Consider the following 19693-nt stretch of genomic DNA (forward strand, 5'->3'; position numbering starts at 1 on the left):
ATAAAAACTTAGAATTTTATTTCTTGCATCATTTTTAAAGGGTAAATGCTTGCATATTACAGTTTAAATTCATGGGACGCTTTTACATCAATGCGAGTGCCACAGATCCTGGGGATTCCCCTTTGTTTTTCGAACCAAGGAGGTAATCTCTACAATTGGTTATTGCTGCTGAGATTTGCAACGTATTATCATGCTTCGGGTCGCGGGTTCAACTTTAAATCAGTCCTTGCGAGTAGCAAGACGTACATTTTCCACAACTTCCGTCAAAGCTTCCGATTTACTGGTCGACCAACCTGAGTTTGAATGGTTGAAAGAGTTGGGTTTAAAATCCGACAATGAAGGCGTTTTCGATGGCACGTGGAGAAAAGGAAAAGGACCTGTAAGTAACAAAAATGAATTTGTGCTTTTTCTTTGATTACACATAAAGTTTTCTGTTAATCTTTCTTTTTTAATATCATGATCTTCGACTTCGCTATCGTTTTTTAAAAGATGAATAAAAATTATATATGTTATATTACTGTGGAATTATTAAATCACAACACTAGAGAAGGTCGGGTCCCTTTAATTAGTGCATGTCCACTAAATATCCACTATGTCCGGCGTCCGCTATGTCCACTATATCCACATTATTCACTACCTAGAGCACATCGCGGACATGGTGGACATGGCGGACAAAGCGGACATAGTAAACATAGCGACATGCACTAACTAAAGGAACCGAAAAGGGTCACTATGTCCGCTATGTCCACAATATTTACTACATAGTGGACATAGCGGAAATAGCGGACATGCACTAATTAAAGGGGCCGCACTAGTGATATATATTGTTTTTGGATTACTTATAATGAAATAATCACATTCCGGTTTATACCAATAAACATTTCAGGTAAATATGGTCCAAAATGAAATATAAATACTTGCAATTAATGTTTCACAGGTTGTGACTTCTCTCTGTCCGACAAATAACCTTCCAATCGCAAGAGTTTCTACTGTAAGTAAATGTTCACACAACTAACTAAAACTAGTAATGTTTACCTGGATAATTATAACAGAGCAACCCTGTTAAGTATTTGTCAATAGTATGTTTTCTAATTCTTATTTCTTATTTTACCTTAGCTTGTCAATGCATTACTTTAAAACTTTTTTAAAATGAAAAAATGTACTCTTTGCCATATTATAAAGGCTGTTATTTTATTTTCCATTTTTTTGGTAAATAATCTCATACTTGGCTTAGAGTGACAGAAAACGTTAATGTTATTGTTATATATTATTGTCTCGTACTTGAGCTACGGGTCTCTTAATTAGTGCCGCCTATATTAAAGATTGCCCTGCTGTGCCTCAACAGGCCCTTGTTGTATAAACAAGTTTGATAGAAAATTAGAAAAGCCAAAAAAATTAACCCTCAAATTTAACTGCCACATTTTCTGGCATTGCGACACAATCACAAACGACACAGTAGACAATGTTGTGTCATACAGGTTGTGACGTAAGGTAATGACCAACAACATAATAATAAAAATACAATTTGGGACAATTACTAACTCCTAGTTCTAGATGTCGCGTACTTGAATTTCGCGTCTCTCAATTCGTACCTATACAGAACGCCCTGCAGTGCTTCCACTAGCTTTTATTATAATTATACTTTTAACACGGAAAGCATACATTACTAATCCTTTTTCCCCCAAACCAACTGCCACGTTTTCTGGCATTGCGACACACGTAATAAAGAACGATGTTACGTTACACTTACTGTGACGTAATGGCTTAGGGCCAATAGCAACAAAACAAAACACAATTTGTGATACTAGATGATTAAACTTGGTTAAAATTTTCCACCAGGGAAATGTAGATGATTACTCAAGTGTGATTAGGAATTGTCGTGAAGCATGGAAGGTGTGGGCGGATGTACCTGCTCCTCACAGAGGAGAAATTGTGCGACAGATCGGTCATGCTTTGAGAGAGAAAAAGATTTTGTTGGGAAACTTGGAAGCATTAGAGGTTTGTTGTTTTATGTGTTTACTTTGCATTTTGGAAATATCAGTTTATGTCTTGGTAGTGATGTGATACAGGTAGTGTTTCTTGACTGTTAATGGTTAAATCAGTGGGGGGCCTCAAAGGAGACTCCCCCAATTTTCGATCATATTATAAAGCAGAAACCAGTGGCGGATCTAGAGGGGGGTGTTTGGTGTTTGAACACCCCCCTCAGATATTTTATACATATTTTCGTTACGTAGCTCTAAACGGAAAACGGCGCGCGTCAAAGTAACGATCGTTTGTAGTTAATTAAAATCAAAATTCCGTGACTCAAAATCAACTACAATACTGCTTAAATCTCTGTTACTGATTGCGCAACTTGTTGCAATCGTTATCTATATTATCGTATGCATATCTACATGCTAACGAAAAGATCACTCGTCTGGCGAGCCAAACTACAGGAGGTAATCCTTTAGCTGGTGGCCACCTGAAATTTTGGTTTCAAAATGTTCTATAGGCCTCACTCATACCTGCTCTCTTTTTTTTTGGCGAAAAAGTCGGGTCGAAAATTAACTTTGAAAATGCGCGAAAACATGCCTCGTCACCGTAATTCGTCTGACTTGCGTAAGGTTAACGATTTATTACGTCACAATCGCGGTATGTTACGTCACAACAGTGTTATATTACGCACGTTACGGGACGTTATAGCCTTGTTTTTTCGCACTGTTTTATGCTAGTGAAAACTTTAACCCCATGCCCTAACCCCTAACTCCCAACCACTAACCCCTAACAAATTACGTTATCTGTAACGTAGAAATTAAACGTAACAATACGCATTATATGATGTAATAATCTAACCTTTGTTTAATTCATGACGGCTCGTGTGGAAAATACGGTAACGCAGCTCGATTTCGCGCATTTTAAATGTTAATTTTCGACACGAAAGCACGAGTTTTTTCAAAAAAAAATTAGACAGCAGGTATCAGTGAGACCTAAGGAACATTTCGAAACCAAAATTTTAGGTGGCCAGTGACCACCAGCTAAAGGATTACCACTACAGGAACGGTAAATCTGCGATTACCTGCTGTTATAACCAAAATAAAAGCTTGAATCTATAGTGGCGAAATCGGTCTGGCCAGTGGCCACCAAGCTTTATCTAAACACACATTTAATTCACATGCTTGTTGCGTTTACGTTCGTAGAAAGTATTCATCGTAAACGAGACAATCCTTTACTTAATGGCAAACATGAAAAAGCATACATTCAACATGTTTTAAGCACCTGCAAGCTAAATAATGAACGTGTGAGTCCCTATTATGACGCAAACAATCGACGTGTGAATTGCTGTTATGTCGTAATCAATTGCCAGGTCAAACAATCGTTATTATGATGCAATGAATACACGTGTGAATCCTTACTATTTCGTAACAAATACACTGCTTGGCTGAGGAAAACATCGTAAATATAAAGAAGCAATGCTTCTGGAACAGATTTAAGTTGATTTTTACGGCCTAAATCGTTTAGAATGCAATGCAGGGATAAAACATTGTCTGTTTAGCAGTATTGCAGTAATATTGTTTGTTTAACTGAATTCTCATGCAGTAATAGAGAGGAGTAAACCAAACTCGCGTTAGCAAAAAATAGTAACAGGCTTTCCAGAAATATGCGTATCGTATTATGTTTTAAGTCTGCCTAACCGGTGTTGTAACTATAAGTGATGTAACAAAATATTGTGGCAATTAATATGAACGTGAAACAACGAACGTTTGGTTATAGTTAGTTAAAAGTTCCTGTGCGGCAAATTTGAATAGGAAAGTCGGTATTATGACGTAAATAATCAACGTGTGAATCCCTACTATGACGTAACAAACATTCTGCTTGTCTGAGTAAATCCTGAGTAAATAATGACTTTATTACGCGTAGCATAGATTAATGTTGCTACCGCGGGCAAATGCAAGTGGTGAATTAAAACTTACGGGTTGATTTACGCACATATTAATACGGCGCTTTGCAACTATTAGTTAAACATTTTCTTGCGAACACCCCCGTCAGAATAATCCTAGATCCGCCTATGGCAGAAACAATAACCAGTTAATTGTTTTAGAAGGTTTTCTCATTATATTAAGCTGGCACACCTGCAGCTGCATATAAATATGTACATAAATATATATATATACAATATTTTTACCTTCATTGTTCCACTGGGCACTAAGTAGGCTATGCATATATATATGTAAAATCCTAATGAAATGTCACAGGTTGGAAAGATAGCTGTTGAAGGAGCAGGTGAAGTCCAGGAATTTATTGATATTTGTGATTATGCCGTTGGGCTGTCTCGTATGTTGCCTGGACAAGTGTTCCCATCAGAACGTAAGTTCTTACTATTCATATAACTTATGGGAAGGGTAGCTACGTGACCGTATCTTATTTCAATTTTAATCCGGTCATTATTCCAAATAATCTTAACAGCTAGTAACCAAAATAGCTTTTTTATTTGTAAACTGTAAAATGTACCACCTACGTTTTAAAAATTACCAAAGCGTTTGAGTATGAGAGCTAGAACAATGGTGGTTATAATAAGTATATAATTGTTTTTTATAGCTCCAAACATTAATGTAGTCGTTGATGTTTGTCTGGCACAGTAGGTATTGCAATCATCTTTTTTAGCCAGGAAGTACCTGGTTCAAGACCTAATGATGCCACCTTTGTGTTTCAAATGTCTTTGGTTTTCTTTATTCATGATATATATAAGTCTTTTGTTGCCCTGCTGCTCAAGAATAAATAAGAGACATTCATCTCAGGTCCAGGTCATGCGTTAATAGAAAATTGGAATCCAGTTGGTGTGGTTGGTATTATCACTGCTTTCAATTTCCCAGTAGCAGTGTATGGTTGGAACACAGCTATTGCATTAACATGTGGCAACTCTGTTATATGGAAACCTGCTCCCACTGTTAACCTTTCAACAATCGCAACTCAAAGGTACTTGAGCAGTTGTGTTTATAAGCGTGTGTACTTGTGTGTTACAGTTGTGTTTATAAGCAGATGTTTTGTGTTACATCTATTGTATTGCATGGTATTGGTAATATTTACGTTTTTTAGTATACAGGTACATCTATACTCAACATAAATTACTGCTTCCAATAAATACAATACTTCTTAACACCACTTTTTAAACTCAATGACTACTATTGTGAAGAAAAATGGACTTAATAATAATAGTTCTTCTGTTTTATATTTGTCACATAATGATTAAGTGTTTTAAACAATTTAAAACTTGTATGCTGTAGAAGTTGTGTGTTTGGATAAAAAAAATTGTTTAGGATTATGGAACAAGTTTTAGTTGAAAACGATCTTCCTCCTGCTGTGTGCTCTCTCATCTGCTCTGGATCGGATGTTGGGGAGAAGATGTCCCACGATCCCCGCATCGATCTTCTTTCATTCACAGGAAGCACGGCTGTTGGGAGGAAAGTGGGAGTAGCGGTCCAGGAGAGATTCGGACGGAAGATTCTAGAACTTGGAGGAAATAATGCCATCATAGGTGATGTGGCTCATTATAATCGTAATCACTATTATAACATAACTTAAATTTTATTTATTTGTTGAAATATGTTAAAGAAGATTATTAAGGCAACAAAGGGAATTAGCAACAGCATAGCAGTCGCGTATCTATGTGTCTTTGCGCAAGATACTTAAAGGCAATCCTCCAACCCATTTGGTTATTTAAATTGCCAGCCATATTAAAAAAATCTTTAAAATAGAATCGCTCACAAATTTACATACATGGTAACACGTAAGCAAGCACGGTGTGTATGAAAATAGAACACCAGTATGAAACAACTGCCATTGCCCTGTGACACAAGAGTAAAACAAGTTACATGTATTCACTTCAACCTGGCAACCAATAGTGGCCACTGGGTTGGAGAATTGTCTATTCCTACATCCAAGAATATACCCATAATGGTAGTAGCAGCTAGCTTGAAACCTTCCTTCATTTTAAGGAATATCCTTCATTCTAAGGAAAAGTCTGGCTTGTATTTTTTGTTTAAAATTTTAGGAAATTAGGTCTGTATTGCTAACAAAAAACTTTGGAATGTCAGCACGGTACTAAGTTGTACAGATTCTGCAAGTTCACATGTATAAAATAAACTGAATATAATATGTTTAAACCCAACAGTATTAGAGGATGCTGATCTGGACATGGTAACAGTTGGTTCATTGTTTGCAAGCGTTGGTACACAAGGTCAGAGATGCACAAGTGCTCGTAGATTGATTCTGCACGAATCAGTTTATGATTCCGTGCTTAATAAACTGAAGAAAGCGTATGGCCAAGTAAGGATTGGTAACCCTCTGCATGGTAAGTAACTTGTATGACATGAGTCTCATAAAAGTGCATTACAACTTAAAAGGCGGATAAAGCGTTTCTTTATTGATTTTTGTGTCGACGTTTTATTAAGGTATATAGGTATTTAACACTTTAAACGAATGTACTGCTTTAGCAGCAACAACTGAACATATATAGTCTGTTATGTTTGGTGTAAATTTTATGCGAAAAAATTGTTTTCAGTATTATTTGATCCTTACATTGGTAAACAAACACACTTTTCTGTTTTAATTGAGAACAATTGTCTGTAAATTAAAATTTAGATAAAAACTATGGCACATGGTTAAAATACTACGTTGCTTGATGGTTTTTAACGAGTTGGAAACCTGCTATTTTAACAGGAATCTGTACAGCTTAAATTTTCCTCCTTTCTTACCGTTTGTGGCCATAACTTGTCTCAAAGTTTCTAACATTGCATTATTACTAACAGATGGAGTGTTGTATGGTCCAATGCATAATCAGGCAGGTGTGGATCTTTTTCAAGCAACGGTAGAAAAAGCAAAGAAATTTGGTGGAACAATAGAGTATGGTGGGAATGTAAGTTTATACTTATTTTTATTTGAATTTAAAAATTAAAATGTCATGTGTTCTATTCATATGTTGTGATAGCCGGTAGGTATAGTTTTGACACTTTGTATTATGTGTTCCTTTTTAGAAAAGTAAAAATTGTGATTGGTTGCTTCTTGCTTAATATTATGTAAACATGGCAGAATTCCTAAGTTATTTCTTTAAGGGTAACTAAATTGTTAAACTGTGAGGCTTTGTCAAAATTAATTGTTCTACATTGCTTAGAGTTTATGTAGTGCTTTCATGTTCAAACTAGGAAATTAGGAAAAGTAACACTATATAATGTGCTCAAATTTTTCCCAACCATTTTTGCAAACCCTTTAAAACTACAACCACTACCATTTGTTAGATTGTTAGATAATAGACCAACTTTAAACTAAATGCCAAGTTCCCATGCGTGCCCCTGTCGTGGAGCATCACCTATACATAATAGAACATTTTAGAAAGATAAATTAGTTAATATCAAGGTTTTAACAGGTGATGGACGGCCCTGGGAACTTCGTTGAGCCGACGATTGTCACAGGGCTCACCCATGACTGCCCCCTAGTGCTTGAAGAATCGTTTGTTCCCGTTTTATACGTCTTGAAGTTGGAAGGTGATCTCGATAGCGCTATCCAGTGGAACAATGAAGTTGATCAAGGTCTCACAAGCAGCGTGTTCACTCAAAGCTTGTCAAATATTTTTAAATGGATTGGGTGAGTCTTGGTCTTCACATATACTTACTTGTCAATTCAGATCCAACCATTCCTTAGTTTTAAAGCATTATATATAGTCTGTGAATTCTTTCTTCTTTTGCTGGATCCTCGCCGATAAATAGTTTTAAAACCTTTTTCCAATATTCAAGATTAGCATAAATTTGTTTTCTTTGTTGTCTGAATTAACTTCCACCCCTCTATGTTAAAACAGGTGCTTCCAATCCATAATCCCTAACCTTTACCTTACTGTTTTCTCTACTTTAAATTGAATGAATGTAACTTCCTTTATTCTCCCCTTTGCCGGAAAACGACAGTCGTTAAAACATGGGTGGTAATACACCCCGTGCCAGCTTACAAGTTACCAAGTGTGTTACTTTGTGGGTGGTTATTTTATTCAGTTATTTATATATTTTCATATTTTTTAGTTATTAATTAATTTTATAATTTATATCTTGAACTCATTACCTCTGGGTTAGAGGCAGGCGTGCTCACCAACTGTGCTACTGTGCACGACAAATAAATTTCCATGTTACCGTAGGTAACAGGTAGATTTTGTTGCTTACTTTCTCTATATTTTTAAAAAGGAACTGTCCTTAGTTACCTAATGAATAATGTTGATAGGTATGGCTTGAATAAGTGACTTATTGGAAATATAATTTTAGACCAAAAGGTTCTGACTGTGGAATTGTCAATGTAAACATTCCAACCAGTGGAGCGGAAATAGGCGGTGCGTTTGGTGGTGAAAAGCACACTGGTGGCGGTAGAGAGTCTGGTTCTGATGCATGGAAACAATATATGCGACGATCGACATGGTAATGTTGTTTTTATAGTGTAATTTAGTGGGAATAATTGACACCCATTGTATAACATATTTACTGTATCCTCATTTTAACTTGTTCATTTATGTGAACTTAATAGTTAGAGTTCTTGGCACAGTTGTCATATGCAGGTCATCTTTTTGAAGCTAAGAAGTTTTTATTTGCTTTAAGCTACATACCTTAAGACGGTACCAGCATAATACATTGCTAGAAGAGCTGTTTCATGACTACAATATGCCTGACATTAAATTTATTTTGTGAAACTTAGAGAAGCATACAGGACTGACAACAATCAACACCAGATAGCATTATGTTTGGGAAGTATTGAGAATTTAATAAAGCATAGTAAACCTTCAAAACAAAACATTTGTCTACTAAAATGTCAATCGATTTACTGATGAAAGATAAACAATAAACATATCACAAATCTAACAAATATTTTAATTTGACCTACTTTTTATCTCCAGCACAATCAACTACAGCAAAGATCTTCCCTTGTCTCAAGGAATCAAGTTTGACTGATCAAATGTTAAAAACATGAAATATTTTTTCTGTGCCTTGTTTTTTTTTATAAATCAGTTTAAACTATCATGCCCAGGTTGTAAACAACACACAGTACACAAGTTGCCAATATAACTATTGCTAAAGTATCATGTTTTTAAATTAAATCGTATTGTAGATATTGCCTATTATGCAAAATTAAGTTTTAGCGAGGCTGTCAGAAAATGTGTTGACCCAGGTGTTTTTTTCTTAGATCAGAATAAATAGCCTTCTTTTATTTGGCTTACACAGCAAGCATGTCTAGCATTGCAACTTCAAACAATGGTGCTTTATATTTCTTTACGCAAATAAAAAAAACAGCAAATCAGAACAAGTTGTCATCTTTTCACTTCGCCCAAGTCTTCAATATGATCTTCATCAATCTAGAAAGTAAAAACCAATTAAGCCAGATGTGCAGAAAAAGCATGAAAGTCAGTAAGCAAAATAGCAATCAACATAGATGTAAAACAATCATTACACAACAATAGATTGGAGATGTACTTGAATAACTACATGGGCGCCGATCCTGGCTATTTGGCAAATACCTCAAGAATATTTATAGGGTATGCGGCATACCCATTTTCTATCGCTTAAGCGGTCTAGCGGTCTCATTCTAATCACTAAAGCAAAAGCGCAATATTTTGCATTTACGCGCGTAAGAAGTTGCAAACGTATTAATATTTTACTTGATCACATGCGTAATAAAGTATTCATCCTTTTTTAAGCAACTGCACGCTAAATAACTAAGGAGACAATTACTATTATGACCTAAGTTATCAACATGTGATTTGGTATTGTGTCGTAATCAATTACCAAGTTCAAACAATCGCTATTATGATGCAATGAATCCACGTGTAAATCCCTACTATTTCGTAATAAACATGCTGCTTGGCTAAAAAATAAAATTAAAAAAAAAAATTAAACAAAAAAAAATTTAAAAAAAAAAAATTAAAAAAAAAAATTAAAAAAAAAATTAAAAAAAATTAAAAAAAAAAAACATTGTAAATATAAAGCAGTAACACTTTTAGAGCATATTTAGTTGTTTATTACCACCTGTACAGAAAGGCAGTATAAAGTTTTGGTTGCGAATTCCCGCAGAAAAAAATACGTATGCGCCACACGTTTACAATGACATATAAGACGTCACACTGGGTTACAGTCAACGCGCAGGTGTCTCCGTATATCCCAGATATTTAGGAAATCGACGCGCCTGGATAACTATATACTCAAGACATCAGTTAGTTTATAATTATATTGTTATTTCTATTTACCTCATTCCAAGTATCGACGATTAAAATGATGAGGTCATCAGTGACATCACCTTGGATCAAAATTTCATCGGCTGCTGAAACAGACGAACCACAAGAAAACTTTTGCGCAAAAAGTTTTGATGCCTTTTTTAGGTTAACATCTGCAATACAAACGATTTAAGCAAAGGTTTTATTTAAGTAGGCATAGCCAAATATAATAAGACTCCTTCAGATAGGAATCTAATGGCAACCACTTTGTGAAAAAGAGGTGAAACTGTTGTTGATGTTACTTAACCCAATTTAATGCACAATACCAGTCTATTGGGGCAGCCAAAACTAGTTCTTACCAAACGTGGCCAATCCTTGCACTCTGGTCATGAATTTTCTTTTTCCTCTTGGAATCTTTGCGATTCTCACAACTTCTGGCTCTTTCTTTTGTTTTGCTTTTAAGTTACCACGCCCACCCCGTTTTTGTCGCTTTTTATCACCACTGGGTTCATCTAAAGACATATTGAATATTACAACTAATCAGCTGGAATGTTACGAACAAAACAAAGTAATTGTACCACTATATCTTTAACCCAGTGAAAAAAAGCAGGGATTGCAACACCCTGAGAAAATTGGTTTAACTCCTTTGCATGATTTTTATTAGTGTACTAACACCAATGACAAAATGTCCTATTTGCAGGAACTGCGTCATCTAGGTCTATTGAATAAAAGGACAAAAAAGTCAGGCGATAACAGCAGAGAAAAAAGCTTAGGTAAGTTGAAGGACATTCCTTGTATGGTGCACAATGTTTTACATTTTAATATTTAAATTATTGTGCAGATACTGTACATCTGAAGTCAATGATAATAATTCATAAGTACCCAAGGTCAGTGAAGACATTTCCACTCCTTCTTGCTCCAAAACATCCAAATTCTTCTCTCTCCATTCCCGACATTTGGCAAGAACAGCTTCAGGCATAAACTCACAGTATTCAAGTGGCAGCGAACATTCTAAAGAAAATTTTTCAACAATTATAATTCATGTTAATTACAAACAAATAAATAGTGTTACATGCAACTACCTGGGCAATAGATAACTTTCAAGGGGTAGGAAACCGATTTTTCTTCAGTGGTAATGAGGTCATCTTCATTATCTTGTACATTGTCAAGTTGCGACTCGGTTTCTTCTGACATTTTAAATATTTTAAATTCACCTGACCCTTCCAAGTATAACAACTGTTATTATAATAAATAATAAAAGAATAGTCCGACCAATCACCATCTGACCAAGTCTGACATTGTTATGTTCGAGTTACTAAATAGAATGCACAAGTTTAAACAATATAAACCCCAACTAGACCAACACATTTTTTATTTATACAAAAGGCAAATTGAACTAATGTGTATGATAAATATAAGCTATTTTACAACTTCCTGGAACATAACAGGAAAACGCAATAAAATCTTCGTTTAAACTCATTGCAAAAGTTATCACTCTAGCTAGCTCTATTTTTTTTTTCGACAAACAGTGACCACCGTTGACTATTAGAATACTTGCGCGTGGTGTTTCTAACTTCAATGATTCTGCATAGGTTGATTCTACTGAGCTATATATATATTATTATAGCTATACTATAGTTTAATATTACGACTTGTTTATTAAACTACATCTATACATATTGATTCCACATGTTATATCGATATGATATCTATGATTACTTTACTTTCTCCGCTAGATGGGAGACAAGAGTAGAAACATAAAAAACATAATTTAGAAACACTAACCTCGTAACGTCAGAAGTCAGAAAATGTTGATTTCCGAATTATCATCATCTTCTGACGACCCCAACGCATCAAATCAACCGAAATCAATATTGTCGGGTGAAAAAACGGTGATTGAGTGTGTTTTATTCCAAATATTTTTATGTATAGTAAGTAGAGTGGGGTAAGATGGGACATCTTTTCATTCTATTTTCTCGTTCCATTTAGTAGTAAACAAAAAATATTCAATAAACTGTAAAACCGTATTCTCACGAACTACATTGACTGTTGTTACTTTTTAAAACATGACCAGGATATCTGAATATTATGTGCCAAAAGTGTCCCATCTTTCCCCACCCTACTGTATATACAGTATATTTTAAATTGCACTAAAGTATGAATGTAACTTACTTTATTGTGGCATGCCCAGAAAACAACAGCCGTTATGACACGGGTGTTCATACACCTTGTGCCACCTTACAAGTGTTACCATGTATGTTACTTTGTGGGTGATTATTTTTTGAAATTTCATTTAATCTATTGAATGAATGAATGAATGAATGAATGAATGTAACTTACTTTATCCTCGCATGGCCGGAAAACGACAGTCGTTATCACACGGGTTAACACCTCGTGCCAGCTTACGAGTTACCATGTATGTTACTTTGTGGGTGATTATTTTTTTTTTTTTTTTTTTTTTTTTATGTATGGCTGATAATTTAGACAACCCATTAGTGACCACTGGGTTGGAGCAATTGCCGTTAAGTGTCTTGCCCAAGAACACAGACGCCCACAATGGTGGCGGCGAAGAGGCTGGAACCTAGCACTTCTGGGTTACAGGCAACCACTTTGCCACAGCGCCGAACGTAGGGGTCCCTTTAATTAAATTGTACGAGTTGCCCATGGTTTAAGTAGCCCTTCAGTAGGTCCAAAATTATTCAAAATAGTGATCAACAATTTGTTTTTCTATTTTTACGGAGATGTTTGTTTTACATTATACTGTTTTGACATGATAAATGTTAACCCTTAACCCCAAACTCATACTGATTACAGGAAAGGAATAGACTTAGGACCATGGGTGCTTTCTGAGTATGCAATGCATTCCTTATAATATTTATTTCAACGTTTAATTAAGCCCTCCAGCAGTTTTATTCCAATCACTAAAGCACGAGAGTATTACGTTGCGTTCAGGCGTATACAAAGTATTTGTTGCAAATGTAGTAATACTTTACTTGATTGTATACGTAAAAAGACGAATGTCCAATCTATTTTTAGCACCCACAGTCTAAACTCTAAATAACCAAGGAGCAATCGCTATTATATCGTAAATAATCGCCATTTAAATTGCAATTATGTGGAAATTAATTGCCAGATCACACATTCACTATTATGATGCAATGAAACCACATATGAATTCCTACTATTTAGTAACAAACATTCTGCTTGCCTGGCGAAAACAGCTGAATATAAAGCAGTGCTACTTTTGCCACACCAATTTTGTTAATTAATGTTTAATTTTTTTGCTTAATACAACTGAAACAAATATTTAAGTTTCAAGACAGACGCCCATCGTAATATGTCATAACATAAAACGTAACTTGTATCTCGCCACCCCGATTTCCATCAGAGTTCTCAATGTTATAATGTCTTTGTTCTATGTTTATCATGTATGTATGTATGTCATCAAGTCTGAAAAATGTATTTTTGTGTTTATTTATGTGTTAATTATTGTTTTAGGAATGGACTTACAAACAGAGGCGAGATATGCAACTAATTGTACCAGGATTATATCTCGGTCCGTTACAAGCAGCAACTAAAGCAAATGTATGAAAAACTTAATTGTATTTTTGCTAAATGGTGTAATGTATAATATTATGTTGTATGTAGGTTTCGTGTTTAAGTTTGGTAAGTATAACGGATTTAAATTCTATAGCTGCATAATTTTCAATGATGAAGTGTCATGCCCAAGATCCACAAGTTTTTGTGGTGTTCTAAATTACATTATGTAATTTACCTAAACATATAAAATTTTCTGTTTGTATAAGAATCACTGCTAATTATATATTTTTTTCTTGAATCTAAAAGTTTAATCAAATTTTAAACTAGTTTACCAAATAACCCCCTTTTTTAGTTTGAAAACTTATTACAACACAAGATAAGTCACATCGTGTGCGTACGTGAGAACAAAGAAAAAAGATTTGTTCGACCAAATTTCCCTCAAAATTTCAAGTTGGTTTTATCATATTCTACTTTTTGTCAAAACACAATTAACTTATTGAATAAAACCAATTGTGCAGCCTTGAAGGGTTCAGACCACTTAATAATGACTATCTGTAGAGTTAAATAAAAGGTTAAGTTTGCGAAAAAAAGGTTTAAAATAAGAAAAAAAATTTCTAATTGCTGCACAGCTGAATTAATTACCTTGCGACCTTTTTTAACTGATCGGCCTATTGTGTTTTGCGAGGTAAAGATGACAGGTACAAATTCATTGTGTAAAATAACCAACTTTATTTCAGGTATCTTACAGTTGAGGTTGAAGACAAACCATATGAGAACATAATGTCGCATTTCGGGGTCGTCAATTCATTTCTGAATGATGCAATTGATAATGGAGGTGTAGCTTTGGTGCATGGAAATGCTGGCATCTCAAGAAGGTAAACAAATTAGCTTTTTTGGTGTTTAAGGTATAGCATATTTGCACTTAGGTATAAAAAGTTAAAAACTGATAAATTGAACATTGGATTGCTGTTCTTCTGTTTACCTGGTAAAACTTAAATATTGTTTGTAAATATCGGCCAATAAAAGTGGTAAACTGATATATCTTCGGCCTCTAAAGTATTGCTAAAACTCTTTATTTATTATATATATTATATATATGAAGATGGGGCAACTTTCATTCTATTTTCCCATTTCATTTGGTAGTTAACATTTTTAAAACATTCAAAAAAATGAAATCGTATTCTCACGACTTCCATAGACAACAGACCGTTGTTAATTGTTTAAAACTTGATTAGGATATTTGGATTTTATGTGCTAAAGGTGTCCTGTCTTCCCTCACCATTCTATATGTAATACTAGTAGGTTCTAAATACAGGAAGATAAACCAATTATTAATTTATTTTCTCCTCTAGTGCCACTTTAGTTATCGCATATGTGATGCAGAAGTTTGAGTTGACTTCTCAGTAAGTAATGTTTACTTTTATTAAAAACTAAAGTAGTTTGTTGTTGCTTTAGGCTCACAGTTATGATCAGACAGTTCAATTAAACATAATAATAATATATTCCGTATACATTTTATTTCATCCACAAAGTTTAACATTAGATAACTGGTAAGCTGGCACAAGATATTTAAAACATAATATTCTTGGCTTGTGTTATAGGCCCCCACATAAAGTAAATAATACATTTATTCAAATTATTGTACCAAGTTACAAATACTAATATATATATATATGGCGTATGTACAGTGATGCGTTCATCTGTGTTCGAGATCGAAGGTTCTGCATCAACCCCAATGTTGGTTTCCGACATCAATTAAAGGTTAGAAGAGGAAATAAGTATTAAAATTAGATACATATATATAATAAATAAGAAAATAATAAGATAGAATTGTTATATTTTACACCTGCTGTATTAATGTATTCATTCAGACATTATAAATGTACAAACCTAAAGAATTTAAATGCACTAAGGCACGATTTTAGTTAATTTTAAAACCGTTAATTTAAAGTATTTTCACATACATACAAATAAAATAATATTAATTACTGGAAAGTTGTAAATCCCTAAATAGGTTCTAATTGTAAACGTAAAATATATATTATAACAATTTTTTTTGATAGTTATATTGATAATATAAACTTATATAATATAAAAAAATTTTACTGCTTTGTTTGGTTATTTCTGCTTTATATTTAAACTTTAACGAGCTAAATATTGGTTGTATGGTTATATATATATATATATATTAATATTTCATAGTATTATGCCAAAATTTAATTATTTTTTTTGAATTTTGTTTTTCCACAGGAATACGAGCCAATATATTTAGCGGAAAGAGATTTTCAGGATCGTCCTTCTTCTGAAAGTGAGGATTGTGGAGTAAAGAGAAAAATAAATGAAGATGGGATGGATGCAACAACAATATGACTTGAATTATGATTTACTTTTACCCATGCCCACAGCCAATTAGGGCAAACATTACTTTGGAAGAAAATTAACCTTAAATATAATGTTGCAGCGTTTTTTAGTCAGGTCCAGCTTGCTATTATTTGGAAAGTCGTTTACATTAACAAACAAAAAGAGGCATTCACACTATGGGACATCAATGCATTGGACAACCCATTAGTGACCACTGGGTTGAAGCAATTTTGTCTTGCCCAAAGACACTCATAATGGTAGCTGCGACAAGCCTTAAACCCATTACCTATGGGTTACAGGCAGAAGCGCTAACCACTTTGCCACAGCGCCGAACACACCTTTCACACACAATTCATGAAGGCTTTATTAATACTTATTTTTGGATTTTTTTTTTTAAATTTCAATATTTACCAATACAAAACTGGCAGGGCAGCATTTGCTTAGCAAAACATGTAAAACATTTTAAGTGGTATGTTTATAGTTTTTTTATGTATTCTTTATTTTCCTATATTTCAGCACTTATTATTTTACTGTTCTTTCTTATTATGTACATTCTGTCTATATGCGAAAAAATATATTTATTTCATATTCATGAAAATAACAAGCAAGAATACTCTTGAAAATAATATCTTTTCAAAGAAAAACAAACAACAGTACATACAATCTATTATACAACAGCATTTGATAGAAACCAGAAACTCTACAACATAAAAGGAATGTCGAAATTTTTCTCCCCAGTGCCCACGTACATACAACCAAACCTAGTTGTATTTGGAACATGGTAGAATGTCATTCCCAACCAAACTAAGCTTCGTAGACAAACCAATCCACTACCTCGTTCAAACTGGGAGCTCCACGATCCTGTGTTGTAATTGGTGGGTTTAAAATAGTGCGAACCAATCGGAAACGTAAAATACATGGGATAAGCTGTGTAGTAAAGCTATGGCAGAAATCTGCAATGATTTTTTTTAAAGGCGTTTATTAATTATCAAATTTATCTCACATTGAAATATTAGGTCCCCTCTGTTTTTTTACTTAACTAGGTTTGTGCAACAAAAAATGTTCTGCATCTTCCTGAGTTATAATAAAAACCCAATTTGTCTCTTTGATTACGGCAACAAAGATTTTGAAATATTTTAAACGAAAAGACAGGATGTAGCGATAAAACAACAGTTGTCAAAACACGCTCACAGTTAAAGCTGGTTCATTTTCCATAGCAACAGTTGGCCAAACTTACCTTTTGGAATATCATCTTCAATGCTGTCGAGAAAATCAATTGATGGATTGAGGTCGGCCTTTTCTTTGATTGATTTATTGCCAAAGTTTTGAGCTTCCCGGAAATGCATGAATGACGACAGCTTTCCGCATTCTGCTACTGATAAACCTGGAAAATCGATAAATATTAAAACTTTCCTCAATATATTTTTATCTAAATGGTACGTAAGTCTACTTCAGCATACATGAATAAATCAACAGCAAAATCCTTGTACTCCTATATATTTAATAGGGTGATCCATTATTGAGGCAGTTTCATTTTCCAGAATGGATGGTTAATTATATAAATCTATTACCACTTTTGTGACACTCCTTATGCCTCCAACAGAGAATTAAAATAAGGTCCTACAGATAAATTTTTACAAATGCACTTTCTAATTTTAATAAACATAATATACAAATATAACAAAATTATTAGGCGTCTTGAATCCTTTTTTTTATACTCCGCATGATTTAAGTTTAATATTTTTTTACAGTAAAACTGCATTTCAAACAGAATAACTGATTACCTTCGAAACTTCTGTTGTTGTAAACTTGACCAAGTGGAGTTTTAATGAACGCTCCACGAGGAACGATGCTCGCTTCTTCGTCGATCGTTGCAACGATCGCTGAAACTCTGTCTTCTTCTTTTATTTGAATCTGCAATAAAACAAATAATTTTTAAGTTAGGATATGTAAAGATATATAAAATTATCCTCAAAAAATAGAATAATTAGTTTAATTATAAAATATAATGTTGATAGATTAATAAGTTCTAATATTATAGAAAAGATAACTCACCGTGACTTCTTCCTCAGTGTACTCCTCTCCATCCCGGACTCTCCTGACATCCGTGTGCTCGTATTCGAACGAGGGATCGCCCATCAATCTTCCACGAACCATCGTTGCTTTGTTCTTCATCTCAGATGTTGCTGGAGGAAGAAGATGCCATTCGATGCAGTTTAAACTGGTGAAAAAATTAAACAACTGGTGAGAAATCAAGAACGTCAAACCCCTATTGATGCAGTGGTAGTTAAACACATTCTTGTGAAATAAATTTCACCTCATTGGCTGTAATGGTCACTGATTAGTGTGCACGACATTTTCAGTGTAGGCATGCTCACCCGGCAACCTCAAGCACACACCTATTTTTTCTTTTTTGGCCATGGGCGTTAATCTGGAGTATGTGGTGCTCAGAATATTTACAGGGTATACCCAGTTTTTATTAATCAGAGGACAATCACTATTATGATGCAAAGAATGGCCATCTGAATTGCGATTATGTCAAAATTAATTGCCAAGTCAAACAATCGCTATTATAATGCAATAAAATCATGTGTAACTCCCTACCGTTTCGTAATATTCTGCTTAGTTGAGATGAACAGAATAAAAGGAGAAGAAAAAGAATCGTTATTTGTATACAGTGTCATCTAACCATTCTTATTTATTCCTATAAGTTTACCAATTGTGATCTATTTATTGATGCACAGTACACACTGATAAATTTGTTTTAAAGGTCCCCACCTGTACAATGATTTCCGATCTTTTAGTTCATCTTTTCCTGATCCCTGTGCAATAAAATAATCATCCTTTATTCCAAGAATCTTTCCCCACAGAACAACATTGTTGAACTTGTAGTGAGTCTTCAGGATAATCAAAGATGTTTGAAGAGCTGCTTTTTGCTCCGGACTGAGAATTACTCCACTGCCAGCAACGTGGTCAACATTCAAATGAAGTCCATTGGCATCCATGGTGGATCTTAAGCAAGTCTATTTGGTACAAAGGAAATCTGTAAAAACAAAAGTGAGCTATAGAGTTGCAAAAGTGTCAACTGTCAATAACCATGCAGATATCCAACGCAATCCTATGTTGCGGAAAACCGGTTAAAATGTTTTTTAATCTCAAACTGTTTTTTGTGGCTTTTTATTACCCACTTTACTCTAGTTTTTTTAATATGAAAATCAACTTTAAATACTGGTACGACTTGCGATTTATTTGACTAAACCAATATTTTTACACAACTTAAAATGCCCTATTTTTGTTGAATTTAAGTTTATTGTACCAATAATATTATTGCTTACTTAATTGAAAGTTAGTTTTTATTAATTACTTTATACCGGCAAGGATATAAACTACATGCTAGCAATATTAAAAACCTTTAGAACTATCGCAAACTCAACAACTGATTTATAAAATACTGGCTTTGGTTATGGCGTTTCCATGACAACATAGAAGCAAACTAGTTGATCATAGAAACCTTATAAATTATTTCACTAACATTGCATCAGAGACATAAAACACCTTTCTACTTTGACTCTACATTGC

General features: G+C 34.1%; 4 protein-coding genes across 4 annotated transcripts; 2 read left to right on the plus strand and 2 right to left on the minus strand.

Annotated features, from left to right (window-relative positions):
- The first annotated feature begins 77 nt into the window (after positions 1-77).
- Positions 78-9309, plus strand: LOC149728187 (alpha-aminoadipic semialdehyde dehydrogenase-like). Its single transcript, XM_089888714.1, has 11 exons — positions 78-379; positions 938-991; positions 1840-1998; positions 4233-4344; positions 4776-4953; positions 5295-5512; positions 6149-6328; positions 6786-6892; positions 7400-7617; positions 8280-8429; positions 8903-9309. Exons 1-11 carry the CDS (start codon positions 191-193, stop codon positions 8955-8957), a joined length of 1620 nt encoding a protein of 539 aa, XP_089744840.1. The 5' UTR covers positions 78-190; the 3' UTR covers positions 8958-9309.
- Positions 9250-11477, minus strand: LOC149728188 (density-regulated protein-like). Its single transcript, XM_089888720.1, has 5 exons — positions 11296-11477; positions 11096-11224; positions 10573-10725; positions 10247-10386; positions 9250-9358 (listed from the first exon to the last, which is right to left on the minus strand). Exons 1-5 carry the CDS (start codon positions 11405-11407, stop codon positions 9314-9316), a joined length of 579 nt encoding a protein of 192 aa, XP_089744846.1. The 5' UTR covers positions 11408-11477; the 3' UTR covers positions 9250-9313.
- Positions 11478-11950: 473 nt separating this feature from the next.
- On the plus strand, positions 11951-16315 carry LOC149728189 (serine/threonine/tyrosine-interacting protein-like). Its single transcript, XM_089888718.1, has 7 exons — positions 11951-12105; positions 13712-13798; positions 14106-14203; positions 14491-14628; positions 15106-15156; positions 15442-15514; positions 16004-16315. Exons 1-7 carry the CDS (start codon positions 12022-12024, stop codon positions 16121-16123), a joined length of 651 nt encoding a protein of 216 aa, XP_089744844.1. The 5' UTR covers positions 11951-12021; the 3' UTR covers positions 16124-16315.
- Positions 16316-16675: 360 nt separating this feature from the next.
- Positions 16676-19180, minus strand: LOC149728190 (radial spoke head protein 9 homolog). The gene is made up of 5 exons (XM_089888716.1): positions 18893-19180; positions 18170-18335; positions 17899-18028; positions 17352-17498; positions 16676-16975 (listed from the first exon to the last, which is right to left on the minus strand). Exons 1-5 carry the CDS (start codon positions 19117-19119, stop codon positions 16815-16817), a joined length of 831 nt encoding a protein of 276 aa, XP_089744842.1. The 5' UTR covers positions 19120-19180; the 3' UTR covers positions 16676-16814.
- Positions 19181-19693: the final 513 nt, after the last annotated feature.

The sequence above is a fragment of the Ciona robusta genome, chromosome 11, assembly GCF_009617815.1.
Source record: "Ciona robusta chromosome 11, ASM961781v2".
In the NCBI taxonomy this organism is placed as follows: Eukaryota; Metazoa; Chordata; class Ascidiacea; order Phlebobranchia; family Cionidae; genus Ciona; species Ciona robusta.

What these genes read in the sequence shown, in the direction of transcription:
- LOC149728187 (XM_089888714.1), top strand. Translation starts at nt 191, where the DNA reads ATGCTTCGGGTCGCGGGTTCAACTTTAAATCAGTCCTTGCGAGTAGCA. An exon ending in CAATCGCAAGAGTTTCTACT is followed by an intron (nt 992 to 1,839) that starts GTAAGTAAATGT and finishes ATTTTCCACCAG; the next exon opens with GGAAATGTAGATGATTACTC. An exon ending in GAAACTTGGAAGCATTAGAG is followed by an intron (nt 1,999 to 4,232) that starts GTTTGTTGTTTT and finishes GAAATGTCACAG; the next exon opens with GTTGGAAAGATAGCTGTTGA.
- LOC149728188 (XM_089888720.1), bottom strand. Translation starts at nt 11,407, where the DNA reads ATGTCAGAAGAAACCGAGTCGCAACTTGACAATGTACAAGATAATGAA. An exon ending in GAAAGTTATCTATTGCCCAG is followed by an intron (nt 11,225 to 11,295) that starts GTAGTTGCATGT and finishes AATTTTCTTTAG; the next exon opens with AATGTTCGCTGCCACTTGAA. An exon ending in AATGTCTTCACTGACCTTGG is followed by an intron (nt 10,726 to 11,095) that starts GTACTTATGAAT and finishes ATATGTCTTTAG; the next exon opens with ATGAACCCAGTGGTGATAAA.
- LOC149728189 (XM_089888718.1), top strand. Translation starts at nt 12,022, where the DNA reads ATGTTGATTTCCGAATTATCATCATCTTCTGACGACCCCAACGCATCA. An exon ending in AATGCTGGCATCTCAAGAAG is followed by an intron (nt 14,629 to 15,105) that starts GTAAACAAATTA and finishes TTTCTCCTCTAG; the next exon opens with TGCCACTTTAGTTATCGCAT. An exon ending in AAGTTTGAGTTGACTTCTCA is followed by an intron (nt 15,157 to 15,441) that starts GTAAGTAATGTT and finishes GCGTATGTACAG; the next exon opens with TGATGCGTTCATCTGTGTTC.
- LOC149728190 (XM_089888716.1), bottom strand. Translation starts at nt 19,119, where the DNA reads ATGGATGCCAATGGACTTCATTTGAATGTTGACCACGTTGCTGGCAGT. An exon ending in GATCGGAAATCATTGTACAG is followed by an intron (nt 18,336 to 18,892) that starts GTGGGGACCTTT and finishes TTTTTTCACCAG; the next exon opens with TTTAAACTGCATCGAATGGC. An exon ending in ACACTGAGGAAGAAGTCACG is followed by an intron (nt 18,029 to 18,169) that starts GTGAGTTATCTT and finishes GTTTTATTGCAG; the next exon opens with ATTCAAATAAAAGAAGAAGA.